The 19,209-nt window shown below is 48.3% G+C and overlaps 1 protein-coding gene across 12 annotated transcripts in view; it reads left to right on the top strand.

Annotated features, from left to right (window-relative positions):
* Nucleotides 1–19,209, top strand: part of LAMB3 (laminin subunit beta 3) — a 164,289-nt gene that overhangs the window by 123,409 nt on the left and 21,671 nt on the right. For all 12 annotated transcript variants that reach the window (XM_042976615.1, XM_042976611.1, XM_042976608.1 and 9 more), the window contains 5 exons: nt 3,003–3,312; nt 4,707–4,771; nt 5,594–5,748; nt 16,415–16,529; nt 17,064–17,137. In XM_042976615.1, the coding sequence (XP_042832549.1) occupies nt 4,744–4,771; nt 5,594–5,748; nt 16,415–16,529; nt 17,064–17,137 (372 nt within the window). In that variant the 5' untranslated portion in view covers nt 3,003–3,312; nt 4,707–4,743. The remainder of the gene's footprint in view (nt 1–3,002; nt 3,313–4,706; nt 4,772–5,593; nt 5,749–16,414; nt 16,530–17,063; nt 17,138–19,209) is intronic.

Raw genomic sequence — 19,209 nt, forward strand, 5'->3', positions numbered from 1 at the left:
TTCCGGTGACTAGAGGCCCAGACTGTCCCCTCTGAGAACGCAAATACACCCACAGTGCATGGGGACTCCTTAAACTACATCCCTTATTTACACTTCGGTGTGAACCTGTTCGTTACACAAAGAGTGAGCACTTGCTATGTGCCAAGCACTATTTCAAGGCACTTGGAAAACAGTAGTGAACAAAAGGGACAAAAATCTCTGCCTTCTTGAACATGTCATTCTGGTGGAAGGAGTCAGAAAATAAACGTGATTAATAGGTAAGCTATATAGTTGGTGGAAAGCTGGTAAGTGTTGCACACCACAACCAGAAAGACCCAGCCCACCAATAATGTAGGATAGGTGGGGTTGGGAGTGCTGGGGGCTGGGGACAGGGATTGGGCAGGGAAATTGCTTGTCATTTTAAATAGGGTGGTCAGAGTCATTGAGAAAGTAACATTTGAACAAAGACTTGAAAGAGGTAGGCCAGTTAGCCTTGTAGACACCCAGGGGACAGTGTTCCACGGGGAGGAAGTACCCAGGCAAGGCAGCAGAGTCCTAGGACGGAAGCAGCCTGGTGGTTTGGAGGCACAGTTAGGAGGCCATGCCCCTGGGGTGAAAGGAGTGAGGGGCAGTATCAGTAGAGACAGAGGAATCATGGGGGTGTTTGGATCACATAGGGCCTCGCAGATGTCTCTAAGGGCTTTGGCTTTGACCCTGACCATAATGGGGAGCTAGTGCAGGGTTCTGAACAGAAGAGGGTCTACTGAAGACCAGTTAGGAGGAAGAAGAGGAAAGTTCAAGGATTTGCAGAAGTCTGAGGAAGAGAGGCTCAGGCCAAGAGGGTGGACGTGATTGGTCCTGTTTGCCTTTGGAAGGGGAGCTAACAGCATTTCCTGATAGGATGATCTGGGTGCAAGAGAGACAGGAGTCAAGGATAACTTGAGTAGCCATTTCCCTAAGCTCAAGTTCTAATGAGCCAGGGCTGGTGGGAGGGGTGTGTGGGGGGGTGTTGGTGGGAGGGTGGTGGTGCTGAGGGCTCCAGAACAAGATGATGGGAAGCAGTTAGAGAGGGAAGAGTACACAGAAGGGAGGCTGGGGCATTGTAGTGATGCCCCCACCTGCCCTTTAGCCCTGGCCAGGTCCTAACCCAGCCTCTGGCTCTATTTTAGGCTTCTTGTCTGTGAACAAATTGGGTTCTGAAGTTCAAAGCCTGTGCCTGGGGCCCTGCCATCTTGAGGGTTCTAGATCCCCTTTGGAGAGTGCTCAGTATCCCTGAGGAGTCAGGCTGACAAGCCTACCCTGGGGGTCTGCAGAAACACTGTCCTGGATTTGGCCCAGAGTGTGGGGGGTGCCCAAACGGAGCAATTGCCATTTCCCTCTGTGAAGCGAAACCACTCCTGGGGCCTGCCCCAGCCTGTGAAGTCTGAAACACTAACGGCTTATTTACCCGGGCTCCTGGCCTCATAAGGGAGGAGAAGGAGGGGGATTTGAAGGGCCCCAGCCACTCAATGTGCGGCCCACCACACACCTGCCCCACCTCGTCTGACAGTCTGGGATTGCCACACCGGCTCCTTCTGCTGGTTAACTATTAACGAGTTCTTTGTCACATCCTCTTTCCTGGTGATGGGCAAGGGATGGGGCAGTTCCAGGAGGGTGAAGACTTCCTGGAAGCTTAGAGTTCAGGGAGCTGGAGAAGTGGGGAGACACAGACCAGGCGGGTGGACTCTAAGCCCCAGGAGGTGGGGTGGGTGTCAGCAGTGACCTTTCTCTGGAGGATGTGATGGGGGTCTCTCTGTGTTCTTGTTGCAGAGGCTGGCCCATGTAGGGGAGCTGTTCGTACTGACTGTGGCTTGTTGAGTTAAACCAGATTTCACTGGAATTCTTACAGGGGTCAAGACACTAACATTTATTGGAGTGTTTGTTATGTGTGTAAATAACTTATTGCCCATTTGCTAATTATAGTACTTCCCATGCCCACCTAGGCTTACTGGACTAAATTAGAACCTGAGATTAGAAACGCCCGGTTTAATCCACAAAATTCTACATTTTCCCCTTAAGGGTTCTCCAACCAATTTCTTGGACTTACCCTCAAACTGTAGAGAACTTCTTGCTTAGGAGACACTGACAGACTGGACTGGATAGTTAAGAGTCTCCTTTAAATAGAAACTTTGAGGCAGCGAGCGGTGTTCCAAGACAATGCCAGTTCAACAGTGCCAAGATATGGACTGGGTGACCTTCCAGATCTCTCTAAAAGCCCTCTCTGACCCTAACCTGGGGGATGAGTGTCCTCTGAGACCAGCCTTTCCATTTAGGTCTGTTACTGCCATTTATAGTGGCTCTCAGCCCGGGGGCCCTAAGGCAAGGGTGCACCCAGAATCCCACAAAGGAAGCTGTGTTCTCAGGCCCGGTGGGGGGAGGGGGCAGACAGGGGAAGTGGGTCTAGTTGTGGTTAACCTTTCCTTCCACCACTTGCAGTCAGGTCTGTTTTCTGGCCCTGCAGGCTGGCATTCCTGCCCTGGAAGGGTGGGGCCCCGAGACCAGCCCTTACTGAGCTGGGGGCAGTGACTCACAGGTAGTTACCTGTCCTGGGGCTCCCTGCCAACCTGCAGAGGGAGTCGGAGGGTAGGCATTTAGAGTTTATTCCTGTTTATTTCCCTTAAGCTTTCCTTGGGCTTTGACCCCTTCCTGATGAACCTAAAGGGTCTGCAAATTCCCCACGAAGTAGGGTTTTTCCACTTCCCCTCCCCCCTCCTTGGGAGGGGTCTGGTGCTTTCCAGGGTCCTGGATGTTTAGTTCTCCTCCCCTTGAAGCCCAGTGACAGGTCTGGGCAATAATACCATATATAATAGCCCTGACCTTTGTGTCCTCTGCTTGGTCTTCTGTCCAGGGTGGTCCAGGACACAAGAGGAAGCTGACCCCTATAGGCCTTGGGAAAGTGCCAAGTGTGGTGTCTATCACAATGTGAGTGCTGTTCCCTGCCCCCCTGGAGTCACTGACATTTGCCTGGTGCTTTCTGTTTGCAGTGGCTCCCTTCAACCACCCCCCACCCAGGACACCCATGGGCAGCCAGGGACTGATGAGCTCGCTGTGAGGCCTCTGAGACCGACCCACTTGCCCAGTCCTGTCCTGGGGGGGTGGGGGTGCTGTGACGGCAGATGGGCGTGCCAGCCGCCAGATTCCTGAGGCCCGCCCTGCAGTGGGCTACGCCCAGCCAGGGAGTCTCCAGAGGTGAGGCCGTTCTTTAAAAACTGGGAGCCAGGAGAGGAGCCCCCACATTCAAGGGGTGCTCTCAGAGGCCATCTGGAGAAAGAAGAGCAGGCAGCACGGAGCAAGGTATGTTACCTGTCTTCACCTGCCTTCACCTGCCCGGTAAGGGCCAGACGCAGGGGGGAAGGGCTGTCTGTATCTCTGGGTGTCTGGGGCCTGGCTACAGGGCCTGATTCAGTCCTTCCTGGGAGCTCACCCAAGCAAGCAAGCTCACCTCCAAAGGCTAGGTTAAATGTCTGCCATTGTTTAGGCTGCTTTTTCACATCTGATAAGAGTCTCGGTGACATAAAAAAGCAGCTTCAGATCGGGGCTGAGCACAAAGAGTAGTAGAAAGTGTGGGCTGGCCCAGCTAGAGCTCTTCCAAGGGCCACTCAGATGCCTAGTCGTGGAAGATTCTAGCCTGGGAGTGGAAGCACAGAGATAGCACTGGATGAAAAACCAAAAAACGGGTCTCCTCTTAGGCCATGCTTAGCTGCGCAACATCAGGCCACCCATCTCCTCCTGGGGCCCCTGAATCTTCTGGGAGGGATTGTAAAACAATTTTGATGAATTAGGATGTATAATTTAAAGATGCCAGGAGTGTCCCCAGGTTCCTCTGTGGCCATGCCTTGTCCTGCCCGCACCCCCACCCCCCGCCTCATTCTTCCACCCCAGCCAAGGGAGTTTGTGGCTGTCACTGGAGCAGGGCACACATCCAAACGAAGATAGAGTTGGGCACTGCCTGAGCTGGGGTGGGGCTTGCCTCAGCACAGTAGGCCTGCCTGTCCCCCAGAGGGACCCTTTGAGTATCCAGCCTCAGCCTCCAGAATCCCCATTCTGGGGACTCCCTCCCGCACAGCCTGGGCCAAAATGGGAGACATTTTGAGTTGCTTTCAGTTCAGATGAAATCGTCATTCACTTTTTAAATTCTGCCAGGCTCCCCTTTCTTCCCATCACATCCCAGCTACCTGCTTAGCCCAGAATTGTGGCCACCACAGTCTCACCCTTAGGGTGGCCTGGGTGGTACTAGAGACCATGGCAGTGGCAGAGAGAGCTCGCTTCCAGGCCCTCCGTCACTTTGACCCACTCACCTTTGGGCCTGGATGTTGGGCTAAGCCCTGAGAAAGGCCAACTCTGTTTCTTGGAGTAGTAACAAGGTCTCTATAGCTCCTCTTCTGCAAAGGGCCCAGCCCTTTTCTGCTCCCCACGATTGTGTGGGCAGGGTAGGGCCAAGCCTCTTTCCCTTCCATCTCAGGGGGGGAAGACGAAGTCTGTGAGGTGATGGCATTTTCCCAGGTTATGCTGTGAGACACACGCCAGCTCAGACATGGGTTCAGGGCTCTGACATTTTCCAAGCTTTTGGCTACAAATGTACCTGCTGCTCGGAAGTATCCTAGGTCAAGACCCTAGGTAAAGGGGGCTAGTATGCCCCAGAGGTTTTATGGATTTTTTTTAATCCAAGCTGCTTTGTTCTGTCCCAGGTGAGAGCCTCTGTGGGGATTCCCCTATTGGCTGAAAATGAGGCCACTCCTACTCCTGGGTTTTGGTAAGTATCCATTCCCATCTTTCCACGCCCTGTTATATAGCAGGGAGGTGACACCATGGGTAAGAGGATAGTTTACCAAAGTACGAACATCATCTGTCACCCTGTAGTCCTTGAGCTTGGAGCACTTGTCTACTGGGGCACCCATGAGGTTTCCCTGCTCATTTGGGCCTTTGGAGAAGATGAGAGGTTCCTAAGTGTCTTCTTATTTCTACCTGAGGGTGGCTCATGGTTTCCCAAGTGCCCTGCACAGCTAATTTCCTAGCCTTTCACTCTGGCTGCTTCCAGAGCCATCATGGCTTGATTTTACAGTGGTCTGTAACTGGGCACTCACTGAGTATGGCTGGGTCAACTTTGCAGATAAAGGAGCAGAAAGATTGCAGGCATCTCCTGGTGTTGCACAAATGGCCAGCAGCCAGCACTGCTCTGGTTGCTGACGGAGGCCAGGCTGCAAGTGAAGAGATTGAGGACTATGTCCTGGTGGCTGAGCATGTGCCTGCAACTTGACTCTAAAAGCCACATATGGATGCCACATTTCAGGATCATCCAGGGTTTTTGGTTGCCAGTGTTTCCCCTCCTTTCCTTTTTAAGTTATGGGTTATGGAACATGAAATCAGGGTTTTGTTTTGTTTTGTTTTGTTTTGTTTTGTTTTGTTTTGTTTTGTTTTGTTTTGTTTACCTAGCAGCATCAGGATTGCAATCCTCACCACCACCACCAAGTGGGAGCATGCTAGTCTAGCTGATTTATGCTTCCCTGGGGGATACTGGGTGGCCTGCTGGACCCTCCTCTCTCTAGGCTGTAACTTAGCACCCTTGTGATTTCAGTCTTGCCCAGTTTCCTGTGTGCCCAGCAAGCCTGCTCCCGTGGGGCCTGCTATCCACCCGTTGGGGACCTGCTCATTGGGAGGACCCGGTTTCTCCATGCTTCATCCACCTGTGGACTGACCAAGCCTGAGACCTACTGCACCCAGTATGGCGAGGTAGGCCCTACCACCATGGCCTCCAGGGCTGGAAAAGGCAAGATTGGGCTGTGTGTGAGTCTGCCATTTGTTCACAGAATGCCTGGAATGTACTTGGTATAGCCCCAGCTTCATGCACTGTGGAGAATGCAAGAAACATATAAGGCCAGATCACTGCCTTGACAGAATTTTCTCCTTCATTGGGCAAGAGAAAATGTACTCAGAGTTAGCGGGATGGCTCCTCTCTTCTTCTGCTTATAAAACTGAAATCTCTCCCCAGTCCTTGGGCATGGGCAGGACAGGTTTTCAAGTCTTGAGAACAGACAATGGGATGAGTATTGATCCTTTAGTATGTAGAGTTTAACATGTCGGTGGTGGATGAAGTCAAGGCTGATGGAGCATAGGTGGTGGGATGTGTGCACTGGGTTGTGTTCTTGCTGTGGGATGAGCTAAGTTGTGCCATGGTTACTCGTTTGCCACCATCTCTTTGGCCAGTGTTGGGATATGAGTGGACAGAGCTAGCGGGACAATATATGATTATAAGCTGGAGTTTACCTTCTGTGTTTTGCAACTATCATGTATGAAGAGCCAGCTTACCTCTCAGCCTCGTTGGTCCACTCAGGCAAAGTGGGAAACATCCCAACTGCTGTTGAAGAACATAAATCAGCAGGATAGACCAAGAAGTGATGAGGCCAGAAAGGAGGTTTGGCAGCTCAGCTGATAAGTCAGAACACAAGCTGAACAAATCCAGAAACTCAAACGCTAGGACCTGTCAATTGACATGGCCTGATTAGGAAACTGAGTTTTTTAAAGAGCTTTTGTGGTTTTTTTTTTTTCTTCTACATGCCTGTGGACCTTTGTTGTAGGAACTTTGGCTTTATTTTCTTTTTTAAACTTTTTTTTAATGTTTATTTATTTTTTGAGACAGAGACAGAATGCGAGTAGGGGAGGGGCAGACAGAGAGGGAGACACCAAATCTGAAGCAGGCTCTAGGCTCTGAGCTGTCAGCACAGAGCCTGACGCAGGGCTCGAACCCACGAACCGTGAGATCATGACCTGAGCCGAAGTTGGACGCTTAACCGACTGAGCCACCCAGGCGCTCATCTTTTCTTTTCTCTTTAATAAGGTGGGGATCATTCTTGGTGCCTTATGTTTACCAAGGCTGAAATCACTTAGCATTTTCTTGTTTCCCAGCTGCAAGTCTCATTTGGCCATCTTTCTGCCCCAAAGACAAAGATTTGGACAAAGGAGTGGGTGAGGAAGTGGTTTTCCTCGAATCTCTAGTCTTTTCAGAAAAAGAGAGAAAGAAAGAAACAGACAGAAGGGGAGTAAGAGAGATTGATTGCCATGACAGAGACTTGGGTTCACAGAGAGCCTGTGGTGTCCTCTTTCCAGACTGTCCTTGTCCTTGGGATGATGGAGGTGGCATCTGATACCGCCTCTGGGCCTCCCTGGCCTTCTTGTCACCAGTGTTCTCTTGGCTACTTTTAATGACAGATGGTACTGGGTAGTGGCTTTGGAGGCACTGAACAGAGATGGCTGTGGTTTCTGCTGCTCACCCAGTTGGATATAGGAAACCCTGTTTGACAGTGTTGGGTAAGATGGCCAGCATAAGACAAGTACTCCCTGTGGGCCCAGATTACTCCACACGCATCAGGGGACCTGGAAATATTGAGCTTTCTAGGCAACAGAATGGTTTTAGCCACCCCCTTCCTACACACCCTCAAAATCTCATGTTACTAGGGTATGTCTAAAAATTTCAGGGAGACTTCTGCTGACCTCCTTCCTCAGGCTGGCCTGCCTTCTGGAAGGAGAAGCAAGGAGAAGTCAGAGCCCCTGTCCTGGCATGTCCCCTCAACCCCAGCCCTGTCTGGACAGCCTCTGTCCCCAAAGCCTTGGGCTTTTGGCTTCACCTTGGCCTGCCCTCTGCCTCTCTCAGATGCCCAGGGTGCCAACTCCCTTCCCTGCTCTTAAATAGCCCCCTGAGAGCAAAGTGGTGCTTGCAAAAGAGAAGTCTAGACTTTTGCAACCCTGGGGATGGATAAATATCAGCTATTTTGCTGCTGTGAAAGTTGAGAAGGATTGGCTTTTTTCCCCCCTTTTCTATAAGGGGGAATAAAGCCATGCAACCTCTTTTCAAGAGTAGAGGATAGGGCATCTTGAATGCAATGTGTAGTCCCAGGTCTGCCACTAACTTGTGGCAAGATATTACCCCTCTCTAAGACTTCCTTCCTCTTCCATGAGTGAGTGTTAGATGAAAGTGTCTGCAGGTTTGCTCCTGGCCCCAACTTTCTCTGGAAATGAGCTGACTGTCGGAAACCAGCTTCTCTCCCCCTACCTTCCACTCCTCCCTTATTTCATTTCTCATCCTCTCTCTTACCTGTCTTACCTCCTAGAGGCTGTTGGGTGGCAGCCATGAAGACATACACTAAAGACACACACTGGGTGCTGTGGTGGCTGTGTGATGACAATTAGGAATCAGTGTTTTAACTCTGCTGAGTTCCAATTCCAGTTTTTAAGTTTAATTTATTCTATTATCAAATGGTATGTATAGCAGCTATAATTTATTAGGCACATATTATGTGTCCCAGACATCATAGTAAGAGGTTTATATAAACTATCTCAATCTATTTTCATGATACTTCATGTGGTGACACTTGTTATCTCTGTGAGCTATTGGGAGGGTCTGGGTGTGTGCTGGGACCCCAAATTTCTGATGGAAACACACAGGTGTTGAGTTTTCTGAGTACTTAGAGATGGGGGGTGTCCTGGCCAGCCCTGGCTGGAGATGAGACATGATGCAGAACCTCACTGCTAGTGCCCTCCCCTCCCCCTTCTCCCCCTCACCCCTTTCTACCAGCTCCTGCCCTGATATACACACCTGCCTTAAGTCGAAGCTTCTGGTTAGTGCCTCTGTTCTATTTCTGTGACATGGCGAGCCCTGAGCCAATTACAGCCTTACCCAGCACCTGCTGCCTGCCCACTGATGTGGCACGAATGCAAGCGCATTGGAGATTTATGACTCTTGGACGTTCTGCACTGCTCATTCCCCTGCTGTCCACCCCAGAGGGACTCAGTGGAATGGGAATTGCAGGAGCAGTGGGGACTCCTTCCAGTTCCAAAATTGTCTCTCCCAGCTCCTGGTCTCAGAGTGTAGCTCCTTTTTTGTGTGCCAGTCTTTGCCTGTTGGCATCCTACCTCCTCTCCCTGATTTGGTCTCAGTAGCTAAACCCCATCAGCCTCAAGAGCTTGCTTCTGAGATTTTGGGGTCCATATTGCATCCCTTGCAATGGACATAGGACTTGGTCAGCTTGGCCTTATGGCACCCTACCCCCAACTTTGCCCCTCTGGTCCTGACCTTTAACTATCTAAGCTTGGGCCCAGGCTGTTCTTTACCAGGATGGCCCTGTTTCCTTGCTCTCCTTCCTCTAGCTCCTAGCTAACCTCTGGATAAACTCGCTGTTCCCTAAAGCTCCAAGAACATCTGTGTTGCCCCCTTATCCTTGTTTGCTTCTGTGCTCTCCCTGAGCGTCAGTTCCTCATTGGAAAAATGAGAGTAATGACAGCACCCACTCCAATGAGTGGGGAGGACTGTACAAAGGAATGAGCAAAGTGACCATGGCTAGTGTCTGCAAGATGCTAAATGTTCCATCTCCTCTTCCCTTACACACCTGCCTACTGGCACCTGTGTCTGCGTGCTAAGGCTGCCTCATCTCTGAATCATACTCTGAGCATTTCTTCCCTGATTAGGACACACACTCACATACTTATGGAAATCAACCCATCCTTGGGCCAGCCCACTCTGCTTCCAAGTGGCTGCTGCCAATCTGATTTGCAGTGGACTGTTGGAGACTCTGGAGATAATTATGGTCAATGAAGTCACCCTGACAGGTAGTGAGGACTCTCTGGTTCTGATCCTGGCTGTGACACTTAGATTAGGGATGGAACCTTACTAGCCCATGGGTTCCCTCTAGACCACCACTTCTCCATTTGCGAGATAAAGGAGTTGAGTTAGTTGGCCTTCATGTTTGCTAAGCTTTAGCATCTCTGCCTGCTTCTCAGAGATGGCTGGGCTGTGTGTGACCCTTTGGGTTCCTCATGGTCTGGCAGGGGCTGAGCCATGCCATGTGATCATCTCTGGGCTGGTGCAGGCTCCCCAGAAACCAGTGGGTTTTGCCTGGAAGCTTCCCAGCCCTGATTTCTGCTTCTGACAATGTCTCCTCCAATGTTGTGTCTGCTCCCCTAAATGCTTATTTATCTCCCACTCCCTCCCTTTCTGGGGAAAACTTAATTACTCAGCTACCTTAATAACAGTTTTACATAATGCACACCTTAGGTTAATTAGCTATGTAAACCAAAGAGCTGTCATTTTGATCTTTTGGAAACAAGCTGAAGAGCAGTATCCAGTTCACATCCCCTCCTCCCCAACACACACACACATACAGGCACACACTTGCACACATGCATGTAAGTGCACCCACACCCACATGCACAAACCCCAACAAACACTGACTTTCTTTGACAATTGTCTGTTTTCTTAACCTTTGGCATGGCTAATGTGTAGACAGAGGATATGTTCATATATATCCTGAGATCCTTATCCTGTGCCCACAGAAGACTTTGAGACTGTCTCTAACCAAAATGTCTGCCCTCCCGTTTCCCAGAAGCTCTCAGACATTCTGAAACTTCCAAAGCTCCTGCCATTGGGGATTCACTCTTTTGGATGAAGCATTGTTGAATTCCTTGTTTAAAATACAAACGCTCTTGGGAAAGGCACCATATCATCAACCATTTATATTTCAAGAAGGGTTTGCTTGTCAGAAAATGAGCTGTGGCTTTTGAAAAGGGTTCCAAGAAAGTGAAACCGAGGATGGGTAAGTTTTGAGGGCTAGGAGGAAATGGATAGGGACACTGGGGGATAATGTTGCTAACAGAAGGAAGAAAAACCCGGGTTGGTGGAATCTGAGATTCTGGGTGCCTGGTTGTTATGGGCTGGGAAGCACAGCTTGTAGGCTAAAAGTACAGAAGAGGAGGGAAAGATGTGATGGGAAGGCCTGGACCAACCAGGTGGCCTCAAACTTTGCTGGCCTGGTCTCTCACTCAATTGCTTTTGGGGTTCAGGTCCCTAGAAGTCTCTAGGCAACATTTTGCAGATCTACTTTGCTTCTTTGTCTTTGGAGGCTATAGGAACCATTGTTACTGGCAGAGCCTACAGAGGTCCAGACAGGCAAAGGATTCCCTGCACTCAGGTTTAGGGAAATATCTCTGTTTCTGTAAAGGTCCAGGCTGGGGCTGAGGCTGTCCTTCCCAGGGAAGAAGAGAGGGAGCATCCTGACAACCAATTCTGGTCCCTGCCAGTGGCTGCCAAGTCACCACTGTGTCCCTTGGATCAGAACAGGAATAGAAATTTTAAAGGCAGATACTTTGGGACAGAAATCCCTGCTTCATCTCTTCCTAGCTTTATGAACTTGGACACATTTCTTAACTCTCTAAGACTTGCTTTCTTATCTGTCAAATGAGTATACCCATCATTTAATGTAAAATACCTACCTCAGAGATTTTGGAAGGATGGAAGGAGATAATGTATGCACAGTGCTCAGGAGAGAGCCTGGTGCAGTGTAATTTCTGGGTGTGTGGTGCACATCATCTTTAATCAGCTTCAGAAAGTCAGCCTACTGAACTTACTTTGGATGGTGATAAGGGCAGTGCTTAAGGCTTTGGTGAAGATGTTATTTCATGATGAGAGAAGATGAAGTTGAAAGTGCCTTATAGAACTGGGGCTTTCCTCCCACTCAGCACCATAGTGGAACCCAACTTTTGACCTTTAATGGCAATATCCACGAATGTAGAAAGGCTGAGGCTTCTGGATCCCAGTGGGGTTTAATGGAGGCCTTGCTGACCAATGACCTTAAGGGCTCCTTCTTCTGCCCACTTAGCTGAGAAGAGTATTGCTCTAGTACAGCATCTGGTCAGTGTCTTTTTTTTTTTTTTCTTCCTTCCTTTGCATTCTTGTTTGGAGTGTTTTTAAACTTCTGAGCAGATAAGCTGGAGTAGGGAAGAATTCTAATAGCATGTTAGAGCAAGAGGGAACTTCATTATCTCATTCCACCCCTGCATATTACCAATGAGGAAGCTGAAGTGGAGAGAATGTCTTTTCTTGCAGGCAGCTGGATTTTTTTTCTTTTCTTTTTTTTTTTTTTTTGGTCTCGGCTTCCTTTCTTTTGGCCCTGGCTGGCAGCCATGACCCTGATGATATCTCCTTAGATAGACACAGGCAGCCACTGGCTTGCTCATGGCAGGGAACTGGGCCATGAAAACCAGAGGCTGTTTTCCTATTTTCCCCTAGAGTTAGCTCTGTGTTCTACAAAGGCACAGAGCTTTGATTTGCGTTTACCTTCCTTTTCCCACCCATTTCCACTGTGATTCAGGCTCCTGCTGGCTCTTGCTCTCTGCTTTGCTCTCCCCCTAGCTCTCTGGGAGGGTTTTTCTTCCCCCCAGACTGCTGAGCTTCTAGAAAGCTCTAGGATGAGGGAAGAGGCCCAACCTTTCCAGATGGAGAGTAAGTAGGAGCCAAACTGGCTGGAGGCCTGACAGGCTGAACTGATAATACTGCTGCGTCTCTGAGGTCGTGCAGCCAGGAGAACGCTCACTAGTTGACCCCAGAGGGAGGCTGCTGCAGCTGAGACCTTCCACCTCTGGGAGAGATGGAAGCGCCTGACACACATGAGGGGAAGAACCTCGCATTGATAATCACACACACACGTTTATACACGTACTCATATAAGCATGCAAGAATAGATAGAAAGGGAAACTGAGATACAGAGGAAAAGAGAAAGTTAGCAGCTTGTCTTCACGTGGGCTTCTGCCATAAGCTGCTCTATTTCAGGTCTCCAGCCAGCTAGCTAGTTGACGAGCAGAGCTACTTAAAATACCTGGCCCAAGCCTGTTGGCTTAGCCTGTCTCTAAGGATTGTAATAAATCCCTCCTTTAGCTATGTTACTAGGATAAGCAGCACGTAGGTTTTAAGCCCACGCGGGTATCTGATCTTCCATCAGTCTCTGCACACGTGGAAGGGAAGTGGAGCAGGCACTGGGTACCCCCAGCTGACTCCGAAGACTGGGCCAGGAGGCAGGGTAAAAAGCCCATACTGAACACCCTGGAGATTTTTAGTTTGTTTAGTTTTATGTCTACTTTCCTGGGCATAAAAGTGTGTGTGTGTGTGTGTGTGTGTGTGTGTGTGTGTGTGTGTGTATCTCCAAGGTACTAAAGTTTAAAATTATTAAAGAATAACATATAAGGAAAAGAGTTCCTTATTATCCGATTACCCAGATATATTAGGTTAAATTGCATGCCATTGCCATTTTTGTAGGTCAGATTGGCTGAAGTAATTTCATCTGTTCAACCTAATCTGTTGGTATATGTCCTTCCAAACACTTTCTATTCCTTTAAAATATATATATATATATATATATATATATATATATATATATATTCCTTTTATATTATATTTATTTATTTATATTTATATTATATTCCTTTAAACATATATATGATGTATATATATGATATATGTATACATCATATATATATATATATATATATATATATATATATATATATATAATCATGACCTATATACATTTATTCCCAACTGTTTTTCTTCATAAAACAAAATATGGTAAGCATTTTCCCCATGTCATTGAAAACTTCCTGTGACCAGTCTTTTTAATAGTTACATAATATTTCATCTTTTGGGACCATGAAGGTCATTTTTCAGTTCCAGGTTGAGTTGTTCTAGCCCCTGTGCCCCAGGCCCGAGGAAAGAAAGAGCCTTGTTTCTGGTGCTTGCTTGGCCGGGGAACAGGCTGGGATCGGGTCCCAGCAGAGCTGAGGAGAGAGCTCTGGTGACAGGCGGCCGGAAGGCAGCTGGCCCTTGTCTCTCTGCAGGACATGTGCTGAGTGTAGACGGAGGATGGGGAGTGGAAAAGTTTGCCCCTGAGAGGCTGCGCAGAGTGGGGAGAAGGGCATGCTCACTGCCAGGGACCAAAATAGGATTCTGGAGGAGAGTCAGATTCCAGCAAGAGGCTTCTCTTGCCCAGAAAGGATTATTTTAAGTGCTCAGGTATTTATTTCAGCCACTGACACATCTACAGTTTCTGTGTTAACTGAGCTGGGTCAGCCTGAGAAACCAGCTTTCTTCCCAAAGCGCTTTCTCCAACTTACACTCCCCCATGGTCAGCTACACGGTGAGGCCAAGCCCTTTGAGTGAGACACAGATTGTCACCCTTTACTGTGCTTCCGTGATGTCTGTGGACCCACCTGGCTTCCTAGCAGAAGTGAGAGGGCAACATTGATGGAGGAAGGGAGAGGGAAAGAGGAAGAGGAGGGGGGGTTGGTAGGGGACCCTCTCTGGTGTTGTGTTGGTGCCGACATTGGCTATCAGCAGAAAACTCACTAGCCTGTTGAGCCTCACCTTTCACAAATGTAAAATAGGAAAAATACTCCTTATTACCTGGGTACAGTACCTAGCCCACGGCAAGCTCTCTGTCACATAATGCTGATGTTCTATTACCTCCTCTCTTCCCCACCCCTCGTTTTAAACTCCATGACTGCAGTAAGGGAATGTTTAGTAATAATTACAATGTGGGCAGTCATTGAGTATTTGGTATTCATTAAGTATTAAGGGCCTACTATGTGCTGGGCACTTTTTTAAGCACTGGGAATACAGGAGAGGAAACCCTCGTGGAGTATACATGTTTAGCAGAAGGAGGCAGAGGGTAAACAAACAATATAAGCAAATAAATAGACAATAAATGCCCAACATTTCAAGTGGAGATCTGAACCCTGAAGGAATATGTAGCTGGGGAAGGAATGGACAGGACATTGAGTGCTCCATACAGAGCATGCATGCCAGCCATTATTTGAACATTAAATACCAAAAAATTATTGTTTAATAAAACACGTTTGGTCGTGCTGAAGAAACCTCTGAGCAGCAGGATGGGTGACAATTCTCTCATATGCAGGTGAGAACTGGAAAGTGGGGTGGGAAGTAGAGTTTCCAGGAACCAGGACTCCTGGCTCCCCTTCTCCTTCTGCCCTGTCCCAAGCTTTGTCAGCCGTGGGGAGGGAGGATGGGTGTTGGGCAAGGAGTTCCCATAACCCCAGGCACAGGCTCAGCATATTAACTCAATCCCTTTGGGACTGACCTGTCACGTTAATTAGTTCAGGGGACACTACCCATTCTAAGACATCACATCAGCCTTATTGGCTTATCACCTTCCCTGGTCAGGCTAGAGGTTCAGGAGCAGGAAGGCCTTGGACAAGCCAGAGCTTTCCCCTGGTTCTGGTGAGTAGAGGCCTTAGGGGAAAGCAGAGGCATGGGTGTTTGGAGATACGGTTGTCCCCACCCAGAAGGAGATTCTTGTCCAAGCCTTGCTTCTACTTGTGGATGAATATGGAGCCCTCCGAATAGTGTTCTCTACTCTGGGCACAAGGTTTGGTGCCTTGGTTACTCAGAGAAAACAGAGTTTATTTGTGTTGCATGGGGGAGCTGGGACAAGGTTGTGCTGTCTCTGTGGGGGGGTACGTGTGCATGCACACATGCACACATACGCACACACACATAAACTTAAAGAGCAAGGGTCATGTTCTATGGCCCTATTCTTTTGCTTGCTGGTCTCCACCTGCTGTGGAGTCCATGGGGTTCAGTTCTTGTGTCACTTGTGTCACCCCAGGGCTTGGGCAGGCCAAGGAAGGTGTGATTTGGGAGGGAGCTCCCCAGTGAGGCTGTTTCCTTTTTGGCTGCCTCGATCTTCATGTGAGAACTCTTGCCCTGAGCCCCAAGGCTGCAACATTCCTGGCCTTGGGACCACCTACCTACAAAGCTCCACTTGGTGGGGGACCCTTAGATTCTCTCCTGTGGGTAGGGAATGCCAAACCTGAGAAGGGTCCTCAAGTCTCAGATGTCAGTGCTGGAAGGCCTTTGAGATCATCCAAATGTTACTAGAATGTTGGCTCTCTGAGGGCAGGGTCTTCATTTTGTTCACTAGTATAACTCCAGGGCCCAGAGCGGGGTCTAGCACATAGTACACACTCAGTAAATATTTGCTGAATGATTGAATGACTGTATTCTAACCTCCACTCTACCTGCACAGGAGAAAACTGAGCCTAGAAGATGGAGTAACAGAGCTAGGACTGGAACTCCAAATTCCCTTGTCCTTTTTTTGCTGTGTCCCCTCTCCCTCATGCTCAGAAACCCAGTTTTCTCCAGTCCTCCAGGATTAGGTCAGATGAGATCTAAAACTCTCCAGCCTGTACCTAGCACACAGAAGATGCTACATTCATGCAAATCCCTCATCTTTTCTTCGTTTTGCTCTTGGTACTCTTTCCAAGTTTTTCTTTGAGGCAATGTTCTGTACCAGAGTTTGCTGCTACCTCACATCTCTTTCCTAGCAGTAACGCCTATTTGCTATTCACTTTGCTATGTGTTAGGAGGGAGACAAAAGAATTAAAGTCAAAGATGACAATAGCCTTGTTTTAAGAGGCTAATCCTTCCAAGGGTATTAATGAAATCAGTGGATCCCTGGGGGTAGGGTTTCACAGAGGGAATGTTCTAGGCTCTCAGGACGTAAGGGAGAGTCTTCCCTGGACCCCACTCACAAGGCTCTCTTGTCTCCCTGTCCCTCAGTGGCGGATGAAATGTTGCAAGTGTGACTCCAGGTTGCCTCATAATTACAATGGCCACCGAGTGGAGAATGTGGTTTCATCCTCAGGCCCCATGCGCTGGTGGCAGTCCCAGAATGGTAAGCGCCAGCCTCCTGTAAGGGCGTAAACTGGTGGAGGCTCCCACAGCGTGGGGGTGGCTGGAAGTTTCCTGGGAACCCTTGGGGTGTTCTAGGCATTTCTTATGGAGGTGGGACATGTGTGGTTAACAGGCAGTACCTACCGCCTCTGTATTTGAGAACTTTTGAATGCTGTAGCTAGAAGAATTTACTGGAAGTCAAGGAATGGGTAAAAGGAGCAAGAGAGAAATGCCTTTATTTCACCCCATTAGTTACAATGAGCTCATTGAAGGAATGGGGCTTGTAGAACAGACAAGTTGAAATCTCTTAGTGTGTTAGGGTCATCAAGAGATGATGGGAAGGAAACTTGGCCAAGGACAGATAGGATCTTGAGTGGGAAATATAAGTAAAAGCATGCTGGTACCATTCCTCTCCAAGAGGAGAATTGGAGGATCGAGGTTTCTGACTTCCGAGAGCTAGTGGAGTCCAGAGCCTTCTTCAGGGCTGGGAAGGTAGAATTTCCTGGTCTAAAGTTTCTACTTTTTGTCCTTCCAGATGTGAATCCTGTCTCTCTGCAGTTGGACCTGGACAGGAGGTTCCAGCTTCAAGACATCATGATGGATTTTAAGGTGTGCTTCCTAAGGATGGCAGTGGATGGGAGAGGGGGACCCTGGGCCATTTGGGCTTGGGCTTATAGGAAGCACAGCGTCCTTGTCTCCCTAGGCTTAGGGTGATGGCATCATATGGTAGGTAGGCGCCACTTCCCTAGGCTGAGGTGACACTTACCCTGAATCTCTATCATGGTGACAACAGAGGCCCACTCCTGGGAGCACAGTGGCACCTCCAGGCTTCCTGTCCTGGCCATGCAGTGGATATATATCCACTTTCTCTCTGCATCCCCCATCCTCGACCCATCTAATTAATTCAGCTCTGCCAAGTACCAATTCCGCTTGGCCCAGTCAATTATTATACAGGCGTATATTCTTGATGTGTTTAATAATTTTGCTGATGAAATTGAGTTTAATAAATGGCCAATAAGTGGCCCATATCCATGAAAGATGTGCTCTTGGAACAGCCCTCTTGGTGGACAATCTACTCACTCACTGCTATTAGTTCCCAGAATACTTTTGGATTCTGCTTGTATACTAGCATCCTCAGATACTCCTTTTGGAGGGAACATTTTTGTTCATTTGTCACGAGTCATTTTTTTTTTTCCAGAGAAGATTTGATTTTATTCTTTCTACAGAAATAGTCAAATACTTAAAGATCAAGCTTGGTCAATAAGATTAGATCAGGAAGGGTGAAATCATTTTCAGAAGTTAGAATGAACCGTGAAAAAGATGCAATAGGATCTCATTTCTGACGTGACTCAGAAAGTTAACTTTGAGATCCTCTCCTCAAGAAAAGGTCAAAAGTATTTTGAGAAGTGGCAGCATCATCTGAATAAATGCCCAGTCTCTAAAGGTGACAGCGTTGAAGGGCAACATTCATCTGGACGGATATTGTTAGTCACATTGCTTTTTCATTACTCACTCATCCCTTTGTCCATTCTTGCCACACACATATTGAACACTGGTTATATGTTAGGTTTGGTGCCAGGTGTTAGGGATAAAAAGATGAATAAAGCTAAATCATGGTTGTCATGCTGCTTCAGTGTATGTCAGGAAGACAAAGGACCGACAGTGAGATGATGTGTACTCTGGTTAGGAAGAGGTGCTGGGGAGCACAGAGTGAGACATCCAATTTGATCTGTCTTTGGGGGGTAAGTCATAGCAGGTACCCAGGAAAAGATGAATCTTTGCAGGCCACTGATAACCAGGTAAAGGGCAAAGTCCATTCTGGGCAAAAAAACCCGTAAAGTGCAAAGGCCTGGAGGCAAGAGGCAAGAAGGTATGTAACTGAGGAGGGGGCAAGGGAATGCACACAAGGTCTGGAAGGGAAAATATGTATAAGGTGGTGAGAAGTAAGGATGTGGAAGGCTACCACCTGGTGAGAGACGAGTTTGCAGACGTAAATGGGGAGGGAGGAAGTAGACTAAAGATTCATCCATTCTTCATTCAACAAATGACTAAGTGCCTCCTGTGTGTTAGGTGTTGGGGGTGCAACTGTGCACAAGACAGACAAGGAGGCCTATGGTTTACTGTAGTGGTTCTCAATTAGGGGATATTTGGAGATCTGGAGATGTTTTTGGTTGTCACAACTGTGGGTGTGACTATTACACATCTAGTGATGTCTAGTGAGTAGAGGTCAGGGATGCTGCTAACCATCCTGCAGTGATCAGGATGGTCCACACAAGGAATTATCCAACTCCAAATATGGACAGTGTAAAGGCTGGGAAACCTGGGCTCCTGGAGAGGAAGAAAACGCAGGCAGCCAACAAATAAATTATTAGAAATTGTGGTGATATTTATGAAGGAAACAAAGTAAATTCTGGAATGGGGTAGAGTGGGCAGGATGTGGGCAGAAGAATGCAAAGGTATGAAAAATCTTGTGGGGAAGTGACATTTAAGCTGAGAACAAAAATTGAGAAGGAACCCACCAGGGGGAGGAACATTCCAGGCAGAAGAAACAACCCGAACAAAGGTCTCTGAGGAGGGAATGAACTTGGTATGACCCATGGCTTGAAGAGATGGAGGTGCACAGGGCATGAGATGAGGTGAGGAGACGGGACCCCTTCACCCTTGGTGAGGGGTTAGGATTT

Source organism: Panthera tigris, chromosome F3, assembly GCF_018350195.1.
Source record: "Panthera tigris isolate Pti1 chromosome F3, P.tigris_Pti1_mat1.1, whole genome shotgun sequence".
NCBI lineage: Eukaryota > Metazoa > Chordata > Mammalia > Carnivora > Felidae > Panthera > Panthera tigris.